The sequence below is a fragment of the Mustela nigripes genome, chromosome 14, assembly GCF_022355385.1.
Source record: "Mustela nigripes isolate SB6536 chromosome 14, MUSNIG.SB6536, whole genome shotgun sequence".
Taxonomy (NCBI): Eukaryota; Metazoa; Chordata; class Mammalia; order Carnivora; family Mustelidae; genus Mustela; species Mustela nigripes.
In genome coordinates, this window is record NC_081570.1 from 64,888,159 (window position 1) to 64,912,098 (window position 23,940).

At 35.7% G+C, this 23,940-nt stretch overlaps 2 protein-coding genes across 20 annotated transcripts in view; one reads left to right on the forward strand and one right to left on the reverse strand.

Moving 5' to 3' along the window:
* Positions 1-20,040, forward strand: part of NEXN (nexilin F-actin binding protein) — a 53,196-nt gene extending 33,156 nt beyond the window's left edge. For 4 of the 6 annotated variants that reach the window (XM_059375203.1, XM_059375206.1, XM_059375207.1 and 1 more), the window contains 8 exons: positions 784-978; positions 1,080-1,256; positions 3,829-4,017; positions 8,701-8,898; positions 11,861-12,082; positions 17,862-18,047; positions 18,281-18,641; positions 18,734-20,040. In XM_059375203.1, coding sequence (XP_059231186.1) covers positions 784-978; positions 1,080-1,256; positions 3,829-4,017; positions 8,701-8,898; positions 11,861-12,082; positions 17,862-18,047; positions 18,281-18,641; positions 18,734-18,747 — 1,542 coding nt within the window. In that variant the 3' untranslated portion in view covers positions 18,748-20,040. Of the gene's footprint in view, positions 1-783; positions 979-1,079; positions 1,257-3,828; positions 4,018-8,700; positions 8,899-11,860; positions 12,083-17,861; positions 18,048-18,280 lie in introns of all 6 variants that reach the window. The other 2 variants (XM_059375205.1, XM_059375208.1) reach the window with 1 other exon arrangement.
* FUBP1 (far upstream element binding protein 1) overlaps positions 19,704-23,940 on the reverse strand; it is a 33,961-nt gene continuing 29,724 nt past the window's right edge. For 11 of the 14 annotated variants that reach the window (XM_059375190.1, XM_059375186.1, XM_059375195.1 and 8 more), the window contains 2 exons: positions 21,117-23,214; positions 19,704-19,923 (listed from right to left, as the gene is read on the reverse strand). In XM_059375190.1, the coding sequence (XP_059231173.1) occupies positions 23,176-23,214 (39 nt within the window). In that variant the 3' untranslated portion in view covers positions 19,704-19,923; positions 21,117-23,175. The remainder of the gene's footprint in view (positions 19,924-21,116; positions 23,215-23,940) is intronic. The other 3 variants (XM_059375188.1, XM_059375187.1, XM_059375202.1) reach the window with 3 other exon arrangements.

Below are 23,940 nucleotides of genomic sequence, written 5' to 3' on the forward strand. Positions count from 1 at the left end.
TACAATGAAGGAATGTTCAACAACCACAGATATTTTAGTTAATCCCTTTTTATCTAACAGAGAAAGTTGAACATCAGTCAATTTGATGGTGTGCCTAAAACTACAGCCACATAAATTGGAAGGAATTTTATTTTAGAGGCATGTGTTACATATTATAACTTTATTTTTTAAAAAGTTCAGAGGTAACAATAGGTTACATAATAGAACTAATTAAAATGAATTTTAAAAACAAATTTAAGAATATTTTACTAGGACCAAATGCTAATGAGTATTGTCTATAAGTGTTTTATAAATAACTTAGAAATACTGTTTGTTTTTCCTCACTAAATAATACGTTTGTTAAGTATTTAAAAACTTACATGGAGGAACAAAGCCCTATGGAGAGACTTTTGTGTGTGTTTAAACTGTATCTATCCACCATCAAATTGATTGAGAGTACACTCACATGTATATCACCTTTTGTGGAACTAGTGCACGGACAGCTAAATTCAGATGATGTCATGCGGTTTTATCCAAACAGCTGTATTAACACCACCTTCTAGGAAAGAAGATGCTCCTTGAACCTTATCAGCAATGGATTTCAGTTAAATTAACTCAATGTACAGTGAATTCAGAGAAAGAACTATTGAATAGAAATCGGTAAAAAAATATATATATATAAATTTTTGTTCTTCATAACATTGATGGCAATGTAATGAAATACACCAATAATGGAGGTAAAGTCCCCTGAAGCTGAAACTTTGGTTAGCAAGAAATTTGCTAATTATCTATTTTATAAATTAGGAAGGAGATGATTCACTACTTATAACAGTGGTACCTGTCAAATCACATAAAACTTCTGGAAAGATAAAGAATTTTGAGGATCTAGAGAAAGAACGAGAAGAAAAAGAAAGGATCAAGTATGAAGAAGATAAAAGAATAAGATACGAAGAACAACGACGATCTCTCAAGGAAGCGAAGTGTCTTTCGTTGGTCATGGTAATTTTTATGTTTTTGTTTTTTTAGGAACAAATCAAAGCAGATAAGTTACCAGCACTTCTTTTTGTGATTAATAGATGTGTTTTCACAATGTTTCTTAGGATGAAGAACTAGAAAGTGAGGCAAAAAGAGAATCACTCTCTCCTGGAAAATTGAAACTAACTTTTGAAGAACTGGAAAGACAAAGACAAGAAAACCGAAGGAGGCAAGCTGAAGAGGAAGCAAGACAACGTTTAGAAGAAGAGAAACGTGCTTTTGAAGAAGCAAGGCGGCAAATGGTAAAGCAAATATATATATAAAACGTATTTTTAAATATATAGAATATATATTTTTTTAAGTTTTATTATATTATCTTTGTATTCATTCAATGTGGGGCTTGAACCCACAAACCTGAGATCAAGAGTTGCACACTCCACCAACTGAGCCAGCAGGTGCCCCATAACGTATATATTTATATATAATGACATTATATATAATGATATATAACCTATAAATTACATTTTTATACATGTTACATAAATGTGACATATAAAACACTATTAGGGAAGGAAGCTGGCTTTAGATAAAATTCATTCCTATATTCAAGGAGATTTGCTATATAAAAAGTTCTGATTTTGAAATTGTACATTTTTCCTATATAAATGCATCTGTATTATTTTCTAGTTTCCCTTAATGGGACATTTTACCAAATATGCTTTAAATTTTTTCTTTTAAAGATTTTGACAGAGACAGTGAGAGAGGGAACACAGGCTGGGGGAGTGGGTGAGGGAGAAGCAGGCTTCCCACAGAGCAGGGAGCCTGATGCAGGGCTTGATCCCAGGACCCTGGGATCATGACCTGAGCAAAAGGCAGAAGCTTAACAACTGAGCCACCCACGTGCCCCTATGCTTTTTAAATTTTTATTTTTATATTATAAATCATAAATATGCAAAATAGTCGATGAGCCTGGTTTCTCTTTATCTTTAGTTCAGCCTTTAGTATATTTAATGACAGGGTACAGTACATGCATACTTTCAAGTCTAGTTATAAATGTACACTTAGTTTTGGTCCAGTTTTGAACATAACAAAATGTTACCTATAGAATACACAGTTTGTCATATAAGGTATATCGATATATATATGTGTGTGTAAGTATAGAGTATAGTGGCTAAGAACATACCTTCTGGATTCATGTATCTGGATTCACACTGCCTGGATTCACATGTCTACTGTTTATTAAGTGTGTAACCAGAGACAAGGTATTCAACCTCCCTATGTCTTACTTTCCTTATATGTAAAATGGTGAAAATAATTGTCTACTTCTTAAATTGTTGAGTGAGTTAATACAGAAAGCAGTTAAAGAAATGTCTAGCATCTAATAAGTGCTATAAAATGTTAACAGTTAATTATATGATGACTATATCAATAAAAAATAAAACTGAAATAAGGAAATACTGATTCTAAATCTTATAAAAATTTTAAAAATTTTAATGGAATCTCTATAATTTTTTAAAAGTTTAGAATTTCTTCATCAGCATTCATTAATGTTCTAAGGACTGTATCTACAAAAGTTAAATTCTATAGACATTTGTTTGAAAATGTTACTACTTTTGGGTAATTATAATGTATAATAAACGTACACTTAGCTATCAGTGGTGGTCAATTTTGTCGAGAAAAGAGAAATATCAATTAAATCATAAACTTCAATAAATAATATTTAACTATAATTTTAACTCTAAAATCATAAAATTTGAATTTTATAAAAAAATAGTACCAGGCAATCTTTTATCTGATTAGTATAAAGAAAAGTACCATAGTTCATAGTAAAATATCCATGAAAATTACAAAATGAGAACTTTATTTTACCTACAGAAGAGACTCTCTGTAGGTATACTTGAAGCATAGTAAGTATACACACACATATTTTATGTTTTGTTCTGAGAGAGTTTTGTTGTTGTTGTTTTTTTTAAGAATTTTTACTTATTTATTTGACTGAGAGAGAGCACAAGAAGAGAGAACAGCAGAGGGAGAGGGAGAAGCAGGCAGCCTGATGCGGGGCTTGATCCCAGGACCCTGGGATCATGACTTGAGCAGAAGGAAGCTGCCTAACTGACTGTGCCACCCAGTTGCCACAGTTCTGAGAGAGTTCTAATAGAACTCTTAAATGAGCCATTAAATTTTTTCAAGCACTCGATATCTCTATTTAAAAACTTGACTTTTGGGCGCCTGGGTGGCTCAGTGGGTTAAGCCGCTGCCTTCGGCTCAGGTCATGATCTCAGGGTCCTGGGATCGAGTCCCGCATCGGGCTCTCTGCTCAGCAGGGAGCCTGCTTCCGTGTCTCTCTCTCTCTGCCTGCCTCTCCGACTACTTGTGATTTCTCTCTGTCAAATAAATAAATAAAATCTTTAAAAAAAAAAAAAAAATAAACTTGTCTTTCTTGGGTGCCTGGGTGGCTCGGTGGGTTAAAGCCTCTGCTTTTGGCTCAGGTCATGATTCCAGGGTCCTGAGATTGAGCCCTGCATCGGGCTCTCTGCTCAGCAGGGAGCCTGCTTCCTTCTCTCTCTCTGCCTGCCTCTCTGCCTACTTGTGATCTCTCTGTCTGTCAAATAAATAAATAAAATCTTTAAAAGGAAAAATAAATTGACTTTCTTGGGAACTGTTATTTAACTTGAGTACATCTTTATTTGGAATTTCTCCGAATTTGAATACTTTATCAGATAAGACATTATAAAGGAAGGGAATTTTGATCAAATGTATTAAAGGCAAGAAAATATTTTTGTGTGTGGTGGCCAATTCTGTGCCTTTTCACTGATAATTCATTCCTGCCTTTGATGAATTGCAGTTCTTAGTAATGAGTTGTTTCTTCGTTAGGTGAATGAAGAGGAGGAAAACCAAGACACAGAAAAAATTTTAAAAGAGTACCGCCCTGGTAAACTCAAACTCAGTTTTGAAGAAATAGAAAGACAGAGGAGAGAAGATGAAAAAAGGAAAGCAGAAGAAGAAGCCAGGAGGAGAATAGAGGAAGAAAAGAAGGCGTTTGCTGAAGCAAGAAGAAGCATGGTAAGATAGAATGTAACTGGAGAATGCCATTAGGATTCAGCTCTTTAAAGAGTATATTAAGATGGGGTGCCTGGCTGGCTCAATCAGTAGAGTATACAACTCATGGGGTTGTGAGTTTGAGCCCCATGTTGGGTATAGAGATTACTTTAAAATTTTAAAAATCTGGGTGCTTGGGTGGCACAGTCAGTTAAGTGTCCACCTCTTGGTTTCAGCTCAGGTTGTGATCTTGAGGTCTTGAAATCGAGCCCTGTGTCAGGTTCCACGCTTAGCACAGAGTGCTTGAAACTCCTTCTGCTCCTTCCTCCTATACACACACACACACACACACACACACACACACACACTCTCTCTCTCTTAAATAAACAAACCTTAAGGGGTGCCTGGGTGGCTCAGTGGGTTAACTCCTCTGCCTTCAGCACAGGTCATGATCCCGCGGTCCTGGGGTCAAGCCCCGCATTGCGCTCTCTACTTGGCGGGGAGCCTGCTTCTCCCCGCCCTCCCCTGCCTCTCTGCCTACTTGTGATCTCTGTCTGTCAAATAAATAAATAAAATATTTTAAAAAATAAACCTTAAAAATTTTTTAATTTAAAAAGATTAAAAAATAGCGAATGTTAAGAAAAGTAATTAAACTTTGGAGAATATTATTCCTGGAATCTGTCCAAAGTAGAGATAGCAAATAAGCTTTAAAGTCTCCTATGGCATTAACACCAGTCAGTTAAAGATGTTTGCTTCTTGACATGAAGTTAAGTTGCTGTGCCTGGCTTGGAGGATTGAGTATTATCTTCCTCCTCTGGGAAGGCATGTTTTCCAGAAGTAGCTAAGCAGGGAGTTTCCTACTGTACCTTTCCTTCCATTCTCTCTATTCTTTCCCTTCCCACGTTTCTTCCTTCCCTTGATCCTTCCCTCCTTGCTCCCTTTCCTTCTTTCATTTCACCTTCTATCCTCTCCAGTACATATGAAATGACCAAAGGCATTTAATCACAATTATTTAATTCTCCGAAATGCTAACCCATCAACTTCTGGGTGATTGCTACCAAACTTAATTCTGTCACAAAGTTACAAACCCTATGCCACTTTAATGTTTGCAAAATGTACAGTTATCTCACAACTGTTTTCAAGCAAGTAAAGGCTGTATCTCCTTCTTGAAACATTTTTAAGTAGGCTCTACACCCAACATGGGGCTTGAACTCACAACCCAAAGATCAAGCATGGCAGGCTCTACCAATTGAAACATTTCAGTTGGTTTCAGTGATATCATGACCTGGTTTTCTTCCTTTGTCTGCGGGAACTTCAGGCACAGATATCCACGTGCTTATTTAGCTTCATCACCCATCCTAGCTGCTCAAATCAGAAAGTTGGGAGCCTTAAAGACTTCCACCTTCTCGTTCATGCCTCACATCCAGTCATTCACTAAGTCTCTCATTCATTCTACCTTCTTCTTTTTTTTTTTTTTTTAAAGATTTTATTTATTTATTTGACAGAGAGAGAGATTACAAGTAGACAGAGAGGCAGGCAGAGAGAGAGAGAGAGAGAGAGAGGCAAGCAGGCTCCCTGCTGAGCAGAGAGCCCGATGCGGGACTCGATCCCAGGACGCTGAGATCATGAACTGAGCCGAAGGCAGCGGCTTAACCCACTGAGCCACCCAGGCGCCCTTCATTCTACCTTCTAAATTACTCTAAAAATCAGTTTTCCCCTCATTTCCACTGTTGTTATCCCTTGCTTGGGTTACCTATCTCTTCCCACGTCAGTTACCTCTAGCCTCAAACCAACTCCTGTTTAACTTGCTTTCTTGCCTATTATCCACTCTTCTTTGTAAAGACAAGAGTTCTCTTTCCCACTCTCTCCTTCTCTTTCTTTCAAGTAAATGTGTTACTGGGGCTCCTGGGTGGCTCAGTTGTTAAGCGGCTGCCTTTGGCTCAGGTCATGATCTCAGAGTCCTGGGACCAAGCCCCACATCAGGCTCCCTGCTCGATAGGAAGCCTGCTTCTTCCTCTTCCGCTCCCCCTACTTGTGTTCTCTCTCTCACGGTCTCCCTGTCAAATAAATAATTAAAATCTTTAAAAAAAAAAGTATATGTGTTACTATTTTGCTTAAAAATTTTCCACTTCCCTTAAGCAAAAATCTAAAAATTTTAAATCTAAAAAAATTTTTAAACAAATTTCTTGGGGCACGTGGGTGGCTCAGGGGGTTAAGCCTCTGCCTTCAGCTCAGGTCATAGTCTCAGTGTCCTGGAATCAAGCCCCGCATCTGGCACCCTGCTCAGTGGGGAGCCTGCTTCCCCTTCTCTCTCTGCCTGCCTGTATTCTCTCTCTCTGTCAAACAAATAAATAAAACCTTAAAACAAAACAAAACAAAAAAAACAAAACAAATTAGTTTATAATATTGCCCAAGTGTTTTTTTTTCCCCTGATTCATGTCTTGATTCTTCCTTAATTAGCCATCTTTGTTCCAGACCTACGAAATTTTCCCCAATGTCTTCAAAATACTGTGCTCTCATCCAGCTCTAGACTTCATAAATGCCGAATGCAGCGTGTCCTTTTTTGCTTTCCCTGTGCTCTGCTGTCTTCTCCTCATATTTTCTGTTTCCTCTGGGAAGCCTTTCCTGAGAACACAAGTTCCAAAGACTTTCTTGTATGCATTCTTACAGCATTTAGTACTGCCCTGACATAGGACTCCTGCTTTGTTATTCTTGCTTCTCGCTGTCGTGCACACTCACGAGGCTGAGACTGTTCATCAGGCATGTGGCACAAAGCATTCTAGCATAACGAATTTCCTATAAATGTTTGTGAAGTATATGAAAACTATCTTTTAAAAAAATAATTAACTTACTTACTTACTCAGTAAATGCTACCCTGACATGGCGCTTGAACTGACCACCTCAAGATCAAGAGTTGCATCTCTACTGACTGAGCCAGCCAGGGGCCCCTGTTTTAGTTCTTGTGTGTGTTACTAGGTAATCCTTGACTCACAAGTGATTTCTGCACAGAAACTCCACAAACATTGTGACGGTACTTAATGTTTGGAGAATTAGCAGGTTCAGAAGAGATAGACAAGTAGCTGGGAAGATCAGAGATCAAGTCCCAGGGGCAGATTTTTAGGCTGAAACTGCCATGATTCATTAGTAGAAAAAGTGCAGGGAAGGAAAACTACATTAAACCGAAACTGTAGTTTCCTAGAGATATTTCTGTTTCAGGAAAGCGAAACTTTTCTCTTCATTTATGCTGTTTTCTTATCCAGGGCCATATTTTAATTTTGTATTACAGCTCAGTTAGCTCATATATTAATAAAAAATCTTGGCAATCATATACACATTGTTTCTGAGTCAAACTTATTCTTCAGTAAAACCTGTCATATATAAAACTTGGAACAAATAAATAATTACTCTTTGCCCTTTTATTACCCTGTGTCTTCTTTAGCCACAGGGTCACAATTCAGGCCAGAGGTTTATTTTCTACTTTCAGGGGATAGAAAAACAGAATTAGGCAATTGCTTTTCATGGTAAAATGTATTCTAGTCAGCGATTTAAAAACCGAAGTTTCTATTTGCAATTTAGGGATTGCCTTTATTATAGGGAATGATAATGTAATAATAAAACTGCCATTGGGGGAGGCCTGGGTGGCTCAGTTGGTTAAGCTACTGCCTTCGGTTTGGGTCATGATCCCAGCGTCCTGGGATCAAGTCCCACATGGGCTCCCTGCTCAGGGGAGAGCCTGCTTCTTCTCCCTCTGCCTCTGCCCCTCCTCCCTGCTCATACTCTCTCTCTGACAAATAAATAAATAAAATCTTTTAAAAAACCCTCCTGTTGGGAACTTATCATTGGGTATCAGGCACACTATCAGTGTTTGATTCTCATGACAACTCTGTGAAAAGTCATCACAGAAAGGGAAACTCACACAGGCTGGATAACCTGCCCAAGGTCACAACTTAGACATGTAATTTGGGAAATTACAAAAAGATAATCTAAATCATTATTTATAATTTTATTAGACTTTTGAAGGTTTGAATCCCACCTTTGCCACTTAATATTTGTGTTGACTTTGGAAAAGTTACTTTTCAGTACCTCAGTTTCTTGTCTATAAAATGGAGGATATTAGTAATATCTACTTCATAGGATTATAGGATTAAATAAGTTAATACATGTAAAGTGCTTAAGTGTTTTACATGGCTCTGAGTAAGTATCAACTATTATTATTTAATTAACTAGACAGTAAATAAATTAGTATAAAAATTACAGCATTAAGAGTGATTTTTACCTGATTATGAAAGAATCATGATGGGCTATCTAATTCATTCAGACAAAACCATGATTTAATGGAAATGCTCTATTTTAATTAGCAGAATGGAAATAAATTATAATTCAATTAAAAGTGTTCTCAGTATCAGAAAATCTTAATATCTAATTCAAATTACTCATAGTACAAATTTAGAGGATTTGTGTTCACTGGAAAGGAAAAGAGATAGTCACCATTTCCTCTGTAACCACAAAATACCATAGTGTTTGTATTTTCTAGTAATTACTCCCTTGTTTATTGTTTTATACTTTTGAAGAGATTTAGGTCTCCAAATTTTTAGTTCGGTGTGAAGCCTTTCTACTCAAGTGATTACAGTTTCTAAAAAAAGAAAAAAAATTCCTCTTTAGTTTATGTAATTTTGGCAAAAGTAATGAAAGAATTATTTTAAATAGGTAGTAGATGATGACTTCCCAGAGATGTACAAAACCGTTTCTCAAGAATCTCTTACACCGGGAAAACTGGAAATTAATTTTGAAGAATTATTAAAACAAAAAATGGAAGAAGAAAAGCGACGAACAGAGGAGGAAAGGAAGCATAAGCTAGAGATGGAAAAACAGGAATTTGAACAACTGAGACAAGAAATGGGAGAGGTGAGATTTTAAGAAATACCTATATTCTCCAAATACTTATTAATATAAGTATTTTACAAGTAGTATCTTACAATAACTTTTTAAGTATTATTGTTCACATAAAGGACACTCAGCATACTGGGGCGCCTGGGTGGCTCAGTGGGGTAAGCCTCTGCCTTTGGCTCAGGTCATGATCCCAGGGTCCTGGGATTGAGCCCCGCATCAGGCTCTCTGCTCAGCGGGGAGCCTGCTTCCCCTGCTCTCTCTATCTACTCTCTGCTTACTTGTCATCTCTCTCTCTGTGTCAAATAAATAAATAAAATCTTAAAAAAAAAAAAAAGACACAGCATATTAAGCACTCGGTACAAGTTTTGGCGTAGTTATGAGCACTTTCTAGCTTGCTGTAACTCTGCTTCTTCTTTACTAGGTTAAAACATATATAATTGCATGTGACTTAGATATTACAATAGTATCTTAAATAAATATTTCTTCCTATATACTTCACAATTATGTGGTTATATTATGATGGAGAATTTTTCCTAAAGAGCTTAATATGCCCATTTATATTTATTCTCTTTGAAATAAAACTGATTAGTCAAATAAAATTACAAGAGTACCATGGATTCTAATAGAAACATCAGTTTGCAAGTCTTTGAATGGTTTTATTTTACTAAATTAGAAGATAGAACTCTCATAAATATCTTAATACGATTTCTCTAGTATTGAAGTGAAATACATAAATATATATATAGATTGTACAGACTATATATATAAATATATATATAGACTATACAGCATCAGCTTCATGGGTATACAACTTGTGCCCCCCAGGACCTTATGCTTAGACAGGCCGTGCATATGGTTTAATGTTCTAGGGTTGCCATCTTGATTTTTAATTTAAAAATTTAAAGTAAAATTTAAAAATTAAAATTTAATTAAAATTGCAATCACCTTATCTTTGAATTTGTGTGTTGTGAAAGCTGGTTGGACAATGGAGCATGTGCTAGACTTTGAGCCATGGTGCTCTCAAACCGCCTGCTGTTCCTTGCCTCTCTGTGGTGCATTCTCAACCTTTTTCCACCTCCTAATGCTGCTAGGCCCTGTCTAAACACTTCCTTCCCACAGCGGACACCCTCCATCTGGATGGCCACTTGTGTAGGCAGAAGAGAGGAGATAGAAAAAGGGGCCAGCATTCCACTGTCACCCTCGGCCTCTCTGATTTGTGGGGGGTCTCTTGGCAGCAACATGAACAGGGTCGGGGATCAGCACACAGCCCAGTGACTTGGGGTGAAACGAGTAGTGGTTGTCCCAGACTCAAACTGGCAGTGGCGCAGCATGTTTAACAGGCGATTTGGTGGGGACCTCTCTAAGTCCTGATCTAGGAACTGAATGGGATCGTATGCAGAGGTTGCAATCTCTTAGAATGTGCCTCTTATGTAATGGGTTGGGGCAGTGGGCCTGTGGGGATATTTACTTCCTTGCCCCAGACTGTAAATACTATAGATAGGTAATAATAAGAGACTATAAATAAATAAATAAATAATAAGAGACTATAAATACTATAGATAGGTAATAATAAAATATCATGAATATGCTGTAGGAAAGTATTCCAAGGTCTAGCCTTTAAAATTCTTAAAAGAACGTAATAGCATTTATTTTATAAAGGATGCTGAAAATGTCTAGAAAAACTTCTAAATTAGATTTATATTTGTTCAATTATTAATTTTCACCAGAATGATTTGGGAACCGTGACAGGAGGTACATAACAAATTTGTTAGGTTTCTGGTATTATAGGAATTGTATGTTTTCACTCACATAGACTAAAAAAGTGAAGGTAGTATAAAGGAATGTTTTCTTTTTCCCCTTTGGCTGAACCAAGAAATTAAGCCTCATGTCATATCATCCACTGTGACCCCACCTCTGCACCTTCTTTCCCCTTCCCTGCTACCCTCTCCCCACACTTGGAATTCTAGGCCTTCTCCAGGAAAAGTATACCAGGAATAACTGCATTTTTTTTAACCACTTTATATAGTGAGATTTGGGTTTAATGTTAAGAAGAATACAAAGAACTAGTAATAAATTATGAAAAGCCAAAGGAGTTTCCAAAGGAAACCAGAATATAAAGTGTTTAAGATCAAATGGTTTAAAGAACTGGAACCCAATTTTGATGGACTCCTTTTCTGTCTTAGCAGAATATAAAACTGAGAGTAGAAGTGATAGGTATTGAATATAGGGATTTTCCCAGACAGTAGTGTAGAACGGCTTCAGTCAGTTAATTTGAGTATTAAGAGTAATATTTAACTTAATAGATTACCATCAAAACAAAAATAGGAGGAATTTTAGGATACTCTGGCTCTATATAGAGATTAAAAAAAAATTATGTCCAGCGGTTAAGTGACAAGGCAAAAGGCCAAATGGTATCAAAGTCATAACTAGAACTTGTATCTGACTCTTAGCCCACTGTTCTTACAATTATAGTTCTTCATCTTCCTCTAAACAGGGATTTTCCTATGGTTCCTAGTAAAAGCTAATCTTGATATGCATGTTTTAGTTTTAGGTTATCATGAAATATTAAATGAAGTTTTGAGCCATTATTCCATAATGAAGTATTTTAAAAAGATGTTATCTAAAGTCTTAAATTTGTAGCATTACTTTTAGGAACAGGTTGTTTTAAGCTTTATTTTTGGCTTCAAACAAGAAACAAACAAATTTTGGAAGGTTTATTGTACAAACTAATTTTCTGGCATTTAGTATATAAAAATTTATTTTTTAGGGGGTGTCTGGGTGGCTCAGTGGGTTAAAACCTCTGCCTTCAGCTCAGGTTATGATCCCAGGGTCCTGGGATTGAGCCCTGCATCAGGCTCTCTGCCCAGCAGGGAGCCTGCTTCCCCCCTCTGTCTGCCTCTCTGCCTACTTGTGATCTCTCTTTCTCTGTCAAATAAATAAATAAAATCTTCTAAACATTTTTTTATTCTTTTTGAAGGAAGAGGAGGAACATGAAACCTTTGAATTGAGTAGAGAATATGAAGAATTAATCAAACTGAAAAGAAGTGGCTCTATTCAAGCCAAAAATCTAAAAAGCAAGTTTGAAAAGATTGGACAACTGTCTGAAAAAGAAATACAGAAAAAGATAGAAGAAGAACGAGCAAGAAGGAGAGCAATTGACCTCGAAATTAAAGAGCGAGAAGCAGAAAACTTTCATGAGGTATACTATATTTAAGAGTTACGGTATAGTAATTATGATGAGCTTAAAAGAAATGTAACATTGAAGTAAGTTTTGGCACTTAAAATTAAGCGTAAGTATATATAGTAATCTGAGAACTAAATAGCAAAAGCACATTAAGATCTCAAGAGGCTTTTAAAGATTGCCTCGGTTTAGCATTGTTTCAAAATGGGTTTTATCAGAATTAAATAGCCTATATTGAACATCAAGTAGTCCACTCTGGAAAAAGGAGTTTAAAAATATTTGTGGCACAGTTGGTTAAGCGTCTGCCTTCGGCTCAGGTCATGATCCCAGGGTGCTGGCATTGAGTCCTAAGATGGGCTGCTTGCTCAGTGGGGAGCCTCTTCTTTCTCCCTCTCCCTGTTACTCCCCTTGCTTGTACTGACAAGTAAATAAAATCTTTAAAAAAATATACGTATGGCACAAGTTTTAGTTTGACTCCTTAGACCAGTATACATATAGGTTAAAATAAACTCGAGAGATTATTCATACTTACTTTTTTATTTAAGGATAAGGCCGATAAATCTTAATGACCTGCTTAGTCATGCCGACAATTCAGTTGGCAGAACCTAAATTAGAATTCAGAGGACATGAATTTGAAGTACCTCAAATGTTAAAAAGGCAAACTAGATGACCCATAATGTTCCTTCCAGCCCAAGGTCTAGTTCCAGGATTATGAATATTGCTTTAAATAGGATGTGGAGAATTTTTTTCTGCCAGAATTGCCATTTTATAATACTTAACAGCATTTAACTTATGTTTTTCTAGCAATGAATTTTCATCAAATAATTCAACTAGTAAAGCAGGTGTGGGAAGTTGGGCAGTCCTTCAGAGGAGTCTGTGAGTTAGATAGAATCAAGAAATTATTGCAAATTCTTGGATCTGTAAGCAGTTCATTATTATTGAAGCAAACAGACTGTAGAGAACAGCAAAGGATAATGATGAAGATGATACAAGCACAAACAAGATGGCCATGCAAGTTCTTAGATGCCATGTTAAGGAACTTCGCTTTATTATTCATAGAAGAGATTTTTTTTTTAAGATTTTATTTATTCACTTGACAGAGATCAAAAGTAGACAGAGGCAGGCAGAGAGGAGGAATCAGGCTCCCTGCTGAGCAGAGAGCCCCAATGCAGGACTTGATTCCAGGACCCTGGGATCATGACCTGAGCCAAAAGCAGAGGCTTCAACCCACTGAGCCACACAGGTGTTCCCCATTGAAGAGATTTTTAAAATATGAAGTGATACTGTCAAATAGGCATCTTTATACATAGATCATACTTAAGCAAAAGATGGTTTTAGATTAATGCATTAAAAAATTATTTTAATGCCTACTACGTTCCAGGGACTGTTTTGGACACTGGGACTACTACACTGGTAAATAAACCTACAGTCTTTGCTCATGTTGTGTTTAGAATCTAACAGGGAGGATAGGAAACAAAATAGTAAGTAAAAAGTATGCAAAAGCTATGGAAATTAACGTTGTAAGGTACTATTTTGTATAGGATGGTCAGAGGCGGCTTGATGAGGATCTGAAAAAGGGATTGAATGGAGAAAATAGTATAGAATGTAGGATATGAAACTAAAACGACGTGGGGATGGTGGTGGAGATGAGAGGAAGAGGAATTAAAGTGGGTACACACAAACATAGATAATATGGGAATAGAGAGTTTGGAAGGAGAAGAAATCACAAGCTGTTTTAGACAAAAGGAGATGCTATAGAACATCTGATACTCATCAATGAAGTTGATACGCATTTTAGAAAGATTTATTTATTTTTGAGAGGCGTGGGGGAAGGGAAGAGGGAAGAGGGAGAGAAACTTCAGCAGACCCCATGCTAAGCCGAGTCCAAAGCAGCTCAGGGTCATGACCCTGAGGATCATGACCTGAAATGAAACCGAGTTGGTCGCTTAACTGACTGCACTACCCAAGTGCCCTGAAGCTGGTATGAACCCTGTGGGACATACACTAAACCTGGAGGACTTGGGGCCTGGGCTGGTAGGAAATAATTTTGTCATTGCCAAAAGCAAATTCTATTGCTAATAGCTTCTATATTGGACTTTGTGTTGTTTTGGGTACATGAAAGTGAATATAATGTGCCTTCAAAAAAGTTCAGCCTAATGAGATGTAGGAAAATAATTTTAGCTTTAAGTGTTAAAATAGTAGTTATATATTTAATGTTATGGGATCAAAAAAGATGGAGTCATTAATTGTATGAGAGGTTTAACAGTGCTGAGATTACATTTAAGCTGTGAGAAGGTGAATAAAACTTAGAAGCATTCTAGATTACAGGGATGAGTGCCCCTTTATAATCTTTACATGAAGATTGTAAAAACTTATCTGGGGAATGGAAATTTTGCTCAAAGGCATGATTCATAGCATAATGGGTGGTAAAGTTGGAAAAGCAGTAGCTAGCTAATACTGGTGTTTTTAATCTTGCAGGAATTGTGATCTGGGAACATTATGTTAACAATTAGTTTCTGGACAGAGTAATGAAGGGCTTGTATTTTTAAAGAATCCTGGGTTCATGGAGAATGAACTAAAAGACAGGGATAAGGCATGAAGTTAGCATGCAGGGAGAAAAATGGACCCAACTTTTAACCAACCTGGGTAACAGACTGCTTATGGGTAGATAGTTGCTGAGAAGCCCAACATTACCTTAAGATTACCAGGGAAACTACATGATACTACAAAGAATTTAGAAGATCTAGAAGTCGATGAATAGTTTTGGATAAAGTTTGAACTATATTTGGATAAGGTAAAGGCATTCTGGAGCATAGGTACTGAGTTGAGGTGAGAGGCTGGAGCTATAGATTCTAACTATTATGGATAGCATTAAAATCTATCAAAATAGCGGGGTACACCTGGATGGCTCGGGTGGTTGAGCATCGGACACTTGGTTTAGGCTCAGGTCGTGATTTCAGGGTTTTGAGGTCTGCACTCATCTGGGAGTCTGCTTAAGATTCTCTCTTTACCCCTCCCCCCACTCCCTAAAATCAGTCTTTAAAAAAATAAATAGGTAGACAAAGCCATCTTCAAGGAGTTAATAGTTGGAAGGTGAATGATAAAACTGGAGAACACCAACATTTAATGGTTGGATGACCAAAAGATCGTCCATTTTTTGAGAGAAATATATCACGGAAGGTAAAGAAAAGTTCAGTCACCATGTACTTGCTCCCGTTTTTGTGTTAAAGGTAGTGAAACCTCACCAACAGTCATACCTACAGAATATTTAGGTACAATTAAAAATAGGGTAGGTGACGTATTGTTTTATTGCTATTACTGGCATAAAAAGGATGAGAATAGGACATGGCTAACCTGTAACCCGTGACTGTGAAGGATGCTGACATTCTTCATCTCTTTAGATTAAGGGTCACTGAGATATCCTTAAAGCATTGTTTGGGCATTGAGTGTAATCAAGTTCTAGAGGACTCCCTTCTCCCCATCTGGTATTATCTGGTTTCCTCTTTTAAAAATGTCCATTTCAATGTCTTCTGCTTCTATTCCAGACATCTTTCAATGTCTACCTCATCCATATAACCTCCCCTAATCGAAGAATTTTTTTTTTTAAAGATTTTATTTATTTTACAGAGAGATCACAAGTAGGCAGTGAGGCAGGCAGAGAGAGGGAGAAGCAGGCTCCCCGCCAAGGAGAGAACCCGATGCGGGGCTCGATCCCAGAACCCTGGGATCATGACCTGGGCCGAAGGAAGAGGCTTAACCCACTGAGCCACCCAGGCGCCCCTAATCGAAGAATTTTATCCCAGATCCCTATAGCCCTTAATCTGTATAACTCATTTGGTATTTAAATCACTAATTGCCTTATGGTGTTTGATTTTCTAGTTTTCTAATAAGGCATACTCCAAAACTACCTCTTATGCTTGCTTTTGCAAAGTTCACTGCCCAACTGTTGCTTCCTTTGATATACTTATGGTAGAGTCAATACTCTAAGAATATACCTAGAGAACAAAGATCATCCCATTTAACATGACTCTCTGTAGATTCATTTCCCGGAAACATTTTTAACCTGGCTTTTCAAGGATTCAAGAAAGAGCAACACTTAGGAAATGAAAGACTATTCATAAACTTTCTCTCCGTTCATGAGGAACTTACTGAATTTATTTTCTAAAGGCAGGTCTGAAGTAGCTAAGTGAGTTAACAGTTATGAATCTGCACAAAATTTTTATCCTTAAATCCAGAAAGCAAGATAACTGGAAGGTCTCAGAACAGCAATTATCATACTTGCCAAAATATTATCTTGAAGATCTGATAAACAAAGGATAAAATTAACTATCATATGAACAGAAGTCCTTTTTAAACCTCAGAAAAGCCCATTGAGATAAACCTGCAGTGAACAAACTGGTATTTAACATCTTTTAGCCTTTTTCTTAATAAAAAACCATTGTAACATCATTCGTTAGCATTTAACTGTAGTCTGGCATTAGTTTATCAACAGGCATTAGGTTTATCATTTCAAACTGAAGTCACGAGTAGAATTTACCCATTAGGGCGCCTGGGTGGCTCAGTGGGTTAAGCTGCTGCCTTTGGCTCAGGTCATGATCTCAGGGTCCTGGGATCGAGTCCCGCATCAGGCTCTCTGCTCGGCAGGGAGCCTGCTTCCCTCTCTCTCTCTCTGCCTGCCTCTCCATCTACTTGTGATTTCTGTCAAATAAATAAATAAAATCTTAAAAAAGAAAAAAGAATTTACCCATTAGGTGGTATCTGATGTTCTAGGATTTTCCAACATTAAAGAAAAATCTGATTCAAGAAAACAAAAACTTTCCAACTCCTCCTTTGTTATTCGTTGAAGTACAATACTTCAAACTGATGCAAAACATCCATACACCAAGATTTCTCTTATATAGACAATTATTTTCGAGCTTGTTTCACAATGTCCTTCAGTTGAATGTGGTATCTTAAAGCACTTTCTTTAGTACTGTGAAATATAAATGGTGAGATTTCTGACAGATCCATAAGAGTCTAAGTAGATTAGAAACTATAGCTAAAGTACTTTAGAAACCCTGAATAACCCTACGCTACTAACACCTCCCTCAAAAGCCACTAGTGATCTCTTTATCACCAAATTGCTTTATAGATTCAACACTGTTTTAATAGTTGAATCTTAGATTACTCCCTTATCTCCATGGTTTATAGCTCTTACTCTAACCACCTACTTCAACTCAGTGATTTCCCCAACTTCCGGTCACTGCCTCTTTCAGTTATCTTCCCATTTATTCTACCTGCAAAAACTCCTGTCTGCCATTTGACTATCAATAAATTTTGTTGTATGAAATTCATCTCAAGGACAATTATTAGCTAAGGGTGAGGAAGGAAATGAAGTAGGAAATAGCAGAAAATGCATTTTCCGTATTACATAAGAGTGTGAAGAGTGATAGACAATCTTGTGACAAGGGAGTATTTTAACAGTTAAAAAGTATAACATCCCCACCCCTTTCTGTTAGTACTATCAGCCAGCAAAAAGAGTTGGTTAAGCAAATAAAAACACTGGGACTCCAGTGATAATGTATAATCTTTGCACTGGGAGGAAAGGGTTGTCAGGAAACTTATTCAAATAAAACTTCATCTTTTCCAAATTAGGGGATAGTGAAAATCTTTACATCCAAGCATAGCACAAATATGTAAACCAAACATGGCTAATTATTTTGTTCCTGTAAATGACAACTTCATTAACTATTAATGTTTAGCTCTTGTTGGTTTCTAGAAAACAAGCAATTCTTATTCTTGGCCCCCTTTCATAAAGGAGGAAGATGTTGATGTCAAGCCTGCAAAAAAAAGTGAGGCCCCATTTACTCATAAAGTGAATATGAAAGCTAGATTTGAACAGATGGCTAAGGCAAGAGAAGAAGAAGAACAAAGAAGAATTGAAGAGCAAAAGTTATTACGGATGCAGTTTGAACAAAAGGAAATTGACGCAGCACTACAAAAGGTATCAGGCTTACATAATCTTTATTTTTCAAATATGCTCTTAGAATTTTGTGGGATTAAAAGTAATTTAATAGCTTTCAAGTCAATGGAATGTTTTGTAAAGTACACATTGGAGTAGGCATAGTTTCATGGTCTTTGGGAAGCAAAAACCCATTTACACATGAAATTCTATTACTAAAACATTACTGAAATGCTACTTTAAATGCCAACTTGAATGCACTTATTTTAATATAGAAAAGAGAAGATGAAGAGGAAGAAGACGGTGGTAGCATCATGAATGGTTCCACTATGGAGGATGAGGAGCAAACGAGATCGGGAGCTCCGTGGTTCAAGAAGCCTCTAAAAAACACCTCGGTTGTAGACAGTGAGCCAGTTAGGTTTACTGTTAAAGTAACAGGAGAACCCAAACCAGAAATTACATGGTGGTTTGAAGGAGAAATACTACAGGATGGAGAAGACTACCAATATATTGAAAGAGGAGAAACTTACTGCCTTTATTTACCAGAAACTTTCCCAGAAGATGAAGGAGAATATATGTGTAAAGCAGTCAACAACAAAGGCTCTGCAGCTAGTACCTGTATTCTTACAATTGAAAGTAAGAATTAATCACTTAATCTAGAATTTTTATTCTATTTAATTATTTTTTTCCTTTAAAAAAAAAATCACTTTTCTTCTTCTCTTTTTTAGCGGACGACTACTAGCTCCCCTTCCCTCTCCCTGGAACTTTCTTTCTCCCCCTCCTCCCCCTTTCTTACTACATCATGTTTTCTGTGGCGGGGCCAAAATGGAAACCAGAAGTGCCACTATGTTGACTTTTTATTCCTTTTCATAATAGTCTTCAAAACACAAGCTCATCTAAAGAATACTTTCTTCCTTTCCAAATCATCACCAGATTCATCACCTTATTAAATCCAGAAGTTAATTTGTATCTAATGGGGCAAAGTGGAAATTTTACTCAATTATTCTAAGTTTACAGTAATAATATTTTAAAAATTATATTATTTTGCATGAAAGAATGTCTTTTATGAGCTATTTATACCTAAAGTTAGTCCGAAATAACAGAGACTTAATGTATTTGTAACCCATCAATTTGAGTTTTCCTTAATACATCATTCCCTTGCTGTAGTTTCAAAGTCTTTCTGAAGCAGATAAGGGGAAGGAGTACCATTCCTTTCAAGGGAAAGAGGGAGCATGGAGAACAAAACTAAGACTTTCAAGAAACAATTGTCAGAGAGAATTTAATGGAAACCACTACCTATATAGAGTTCTGAGTGTTGAGAACAAATATTAACATGTACTTTTCAAATGTGTGTAATACATATTCAAGCTTACAAAGCAAATTTATGTTGTTACCTTGCCTGACAAACTATATTTTAGTGAGAGAACTTTGTATCAGTAGTTTATGCAGGAGAAAACACTTTTAACATATGGACAGTTTCAAGATCTAAGAGGGAAAAAAAATGGCAGTCTTCAATTTTAAAATCTGTTCTTTGAGTTTGTAAATAATTAACTACCATGTTCTATTACCAAGTTGTTTTATATTTTAGTTTTCTGGAAGACAATTTTATTTTACAATGTAAACTCAATAAAGTAACTTCTGTATTAAAAAAGAGTCTTTCAATATTTTAGAAAAGAAACAAAACACTCCTTTATAATATTGATCAATGTACATTTATTTTTTTTATTGAGGAAACCATAATCAATACAAAATTACAGCAATCATGTGCCCTTTTACATACAATGTCATTAAAGCAAACTCTAAACCACAGTTTGTAAAGTATTCAATTTACCTCAAGTCCAAGCTGCATCTCCCTAAGACACTGTTCCCATCACAGTAGCCATTTTAAGCCAATCTTCTTTTTACACACGGGTAGTTTCTGTAGAGAACACTTTTCTCAGGACGAAAATGCATCGAGCATGCATAAGAAAAAATATATATATATGCGCAAATACATTTCAGAGTTTCTATAGGGCTATCATTGAAGAAAATAAAACCTTGGGATTTGCTTCTTAAAAGCACCAGTTTAAAAAATCCCTCAGAAATTTATACTGTGGCAAGAAAACTCAAGTGACTAAACAAAAAATAAGGTTATTTTCAGAGTCAAAATTATCTTTAGGTATTGTTAAAATACATTTTAAAATGAGGCAGAATTTTCAGAAAATAAAAAGACATCCTCATTGATCATTTCTACATCCTTATTCTAGACAACAGATGCCTGCAGGTAGAGCTGGTTCTCCTGGCAGAGTATTCAAACAAATGTTATCACTTCTGCATATATTCCTATTTCCCTCTTAAGGTACTCTGCTACTCCTACCCAAACACACCCTTATGAATTAACTACCAAGGTGCTTGACTAAGGAAATATTTTATAATGTTTATAAACAACTAGTATTAAATCTCTAGTTTTAGTATTAAAACCATTTTCATTAATTAAAAGTAAAAGTATACTTTTCATTTCTGAAAGAAACATGAAACCATAAGAATTCTACGTTTCACCACACTAAAATATCTTTTAAAAACGAAACACATTGTCAAGTTTTTAAGTGCTAAGTAAAATAAATCAGTTCAATTTCAATCTAAACATTGTTTCTACCACTCCTAACATCCATTGCATTCAAGTCAACTGGCTCACCTTTTCTGCTTTCCATTTATTTCATGGTTAAGATTAGCGCCATTTTAAAAAGATGCAGTATCAGTGAAGGCTTATGGTAATGAATAAAAAAACTATCGAGATAGAAACAATGCCCCCAAATCTATTAGCATTCATCTATATTTTATAAAAATGCAAACTACGACTAACCAAAACTCGACAGGCTCTTTAGTTTCAAAGAGCTCCTTTATATTACCATTCTTAACATACCTATCATCTATTAAAACAATACATACACACACATAAATGTGGTGCAGTAACTACATAACTTACAAAATTTAACAGTTCATGGAACATTTAAGATCAAGCGAATAGCACTTTAAAATGAAAAGTGATCAAAAGCAGGTACATTACACCCTATACCATATTATGTATGGGAATACATTTCATATTTTTCAATTATGATTTGCCAATTTTACCTTCTACATTGAGCCCTTCTATGGTCCATGCTCATCGGCTCACCAATGGCATACACTCAAAGGATTCCTCTTTATGGGTAACTATCTCAGGACCTGATTTTATGAGCTATGATTTGGTGCTTGCAGCATCTTCAGCACTGTGTGTGAAAATGAAGGCAGTATTTTTGAATATTTTTCTTTGTTGCAGAGATAAGCAGGAGTTTTTAAAAGGATCAGCACATTTTAGAAACTGAATAAACAAAACTGATATGATGCTGCTTTAAATACATTCATCTTAACTCAAAATATGTACCAGTTAAAATCATTTATAAGAACACAAACATTTTAAACTGGCAAAAATTAAAATAAATGCAGCGTCAGTTATTAAAATATTATAAATCAGAAAAATACTGGTTGCTATACAGATTATGAAAGGTTATTTGCTATACAGTTAACATTTCACTGATGCACATGCCTTAACAAAAACATACTGCCAGTATTCCTTATAAATTTTTCCTTTTTTCAGTGTATATAAAACTTATGAAAACTGAATAGCCTAAAAAAAAAAAAAAGTCATATAATAAAACTCTGACCCATAATGTCCTTACTGAATTATTATACTTCAAGAATAAGACAAAAAGAAAGACTCCATAGCTTTGGAGGGCAAAGAAAATGTCCTGTCAATCAGAAAAAGACTGTGAAGGCTGTTGAAGTTTCTAATCAAGTGATTTCCTAAATCTAGAAAACTATGTAATTGCTTTCTTAATTTTAACAATCCTTCTATAGTTGGGAAAAGATTACAAAAGGTTTGGATGTAGTTCAATTACAGCAGCAATCTACTCATCATTTTTTTTTTTTTCATTAAAACAAAAAAAAAAACAAAAACAAAACCACAAAAAAACCCCAAAAACCATTACCCAGAAATGTAAACAGTTGTTTGAACAACTTACAGACTTTCCACTGAAATGGTAGCATAAATAACAAAATACATTTTGGGGAAGCAGTAGCAGATTGCTTTTGAATTACACAACCACAAAAACCTCACAGGGACAACATTAATGTACTGAAATATTTATTTATATATGTCCTTAGGTTGTGCTTACCTGTTGCTTTTTGCAGCAGAACCTAAGGTGGAAGGTCTGGGAAGGCACTGTGAAGTATAAATAATTGCACTGTTTGCAATTAATAAAGATTTTAAACCTTAAATGAATCAAAATCAACAGCCTCCAATTTGTGAGTTATGAAACTGAATCCAACTGAACTATTTCTTCAGTTTAATTAATAAATGCACCACTTTCCTAAAAGGTCATCTATAAAACAGTATCATGCAAAATACTGAAATTGTTCATGTCAGTAACCCTACTCTTAAAGATAACACATAGCTAACTCCTTTACTATTAAACTTGAAACTAGAACTACATATCCGTATCTAAATAAGGGCAAGGGAAGTCACTCCAGGTTCTATGAAACAATCAAAAACATTTCAAAATATCTATAATGAACTGAACTGCTATCTTCTACCCTGTAAGTAATCTCAACATTTATGTCCTTGTACATCTCTCTTAATATTCAGAACTGGTGCTCCCCACCAATGAAAGAATTAATATATACTTATGAAATGGTGTTAAACTGCTACATTGCTTAATATTTGCAAACTGAAAACCACTTCTGTCTGATACATTTCAAGTCTTTCATATTAATATAGAAGATATGCATACTGTACACTGAAAAACAATATTTTTAGGAGCACCAATGAGTAATACTATTCAATTTTAATGATCAGTTTTCTTTAGCTATAGCTAAAGCATATCAAAAATACTTACCCATTAAGCTCACTTAAAAAAAAAATACAGACCTATGTATTATTCTATGTTAAATTAAGAAGCAGTTATGGTTTTCCAAGATATCAGCACTGTATTCCAACATAATATTCACACAAAGTATGGCATTTACATTATGTGGAACATTGACAAAAAGATACTGTTGCAGTTCATCAATTTGTCATTCTGATGTACTTACAGTGCAATGCTCCTTGAAGGAACACAATCAAGGATGATACACAGCACAGTCCTCCTCACCCCTACAGAGCTAGTTCTATACTGGCTGGATCAAACCTGCACTTCAACAGACAATGGCAAGACAGACTGTATTTGCATGTAGTCTAATATATTAATATGCAAAGAGCCAACAAATATGCAAAGAGTAAACAATGGATTTCAACAAAATAGCAGAACTTCAGCATGAGTGTTATAGAGTAATAAAGTGATTTCAAGTACATAAAAAATCAAGTTGATTCAATGATTGGACTTGTGCATTTACAAAACAAAGCTTATCTATACTGCAAAAAGAAAAAAAAAAGGAAAAAGCTTGAACATTTCCATACCCCAATAATGTTTCAATGGTAGATGCACTGTAGCTATACTTTTTGCATACTATTCACTTTTCTATCCTAAATTTAAAAAGAAACACACTAATATTGTATACATTGAAAGTTTCTTTACATGAAAAAACTTCTTATTCGACTACTCATACTCACTATCCGAAAACTGTTTAAAATTAGTTATGCTGAAACAGTCTTGGAAATCAAGTAATTATTAAATTAAGAACAGAAAGGTTAACTGTTATAGCAGCAGTACAGATCTGAAACAGTGGTCATGTATAAAAGGAAATTTCACTGTTAATTCAATGGAAGTATGCCAAAAGATCATTGTACACACATGCAGGTTTTAATCAAACAGAAGGAAAAAAAAATGAAGATATCAGGATTACTTGTGCTGAAACAGCCAAATACAATAAATGGAAAAGATCCTCCAATCTACTACTATACTGCAAGGGGGAAAAAACA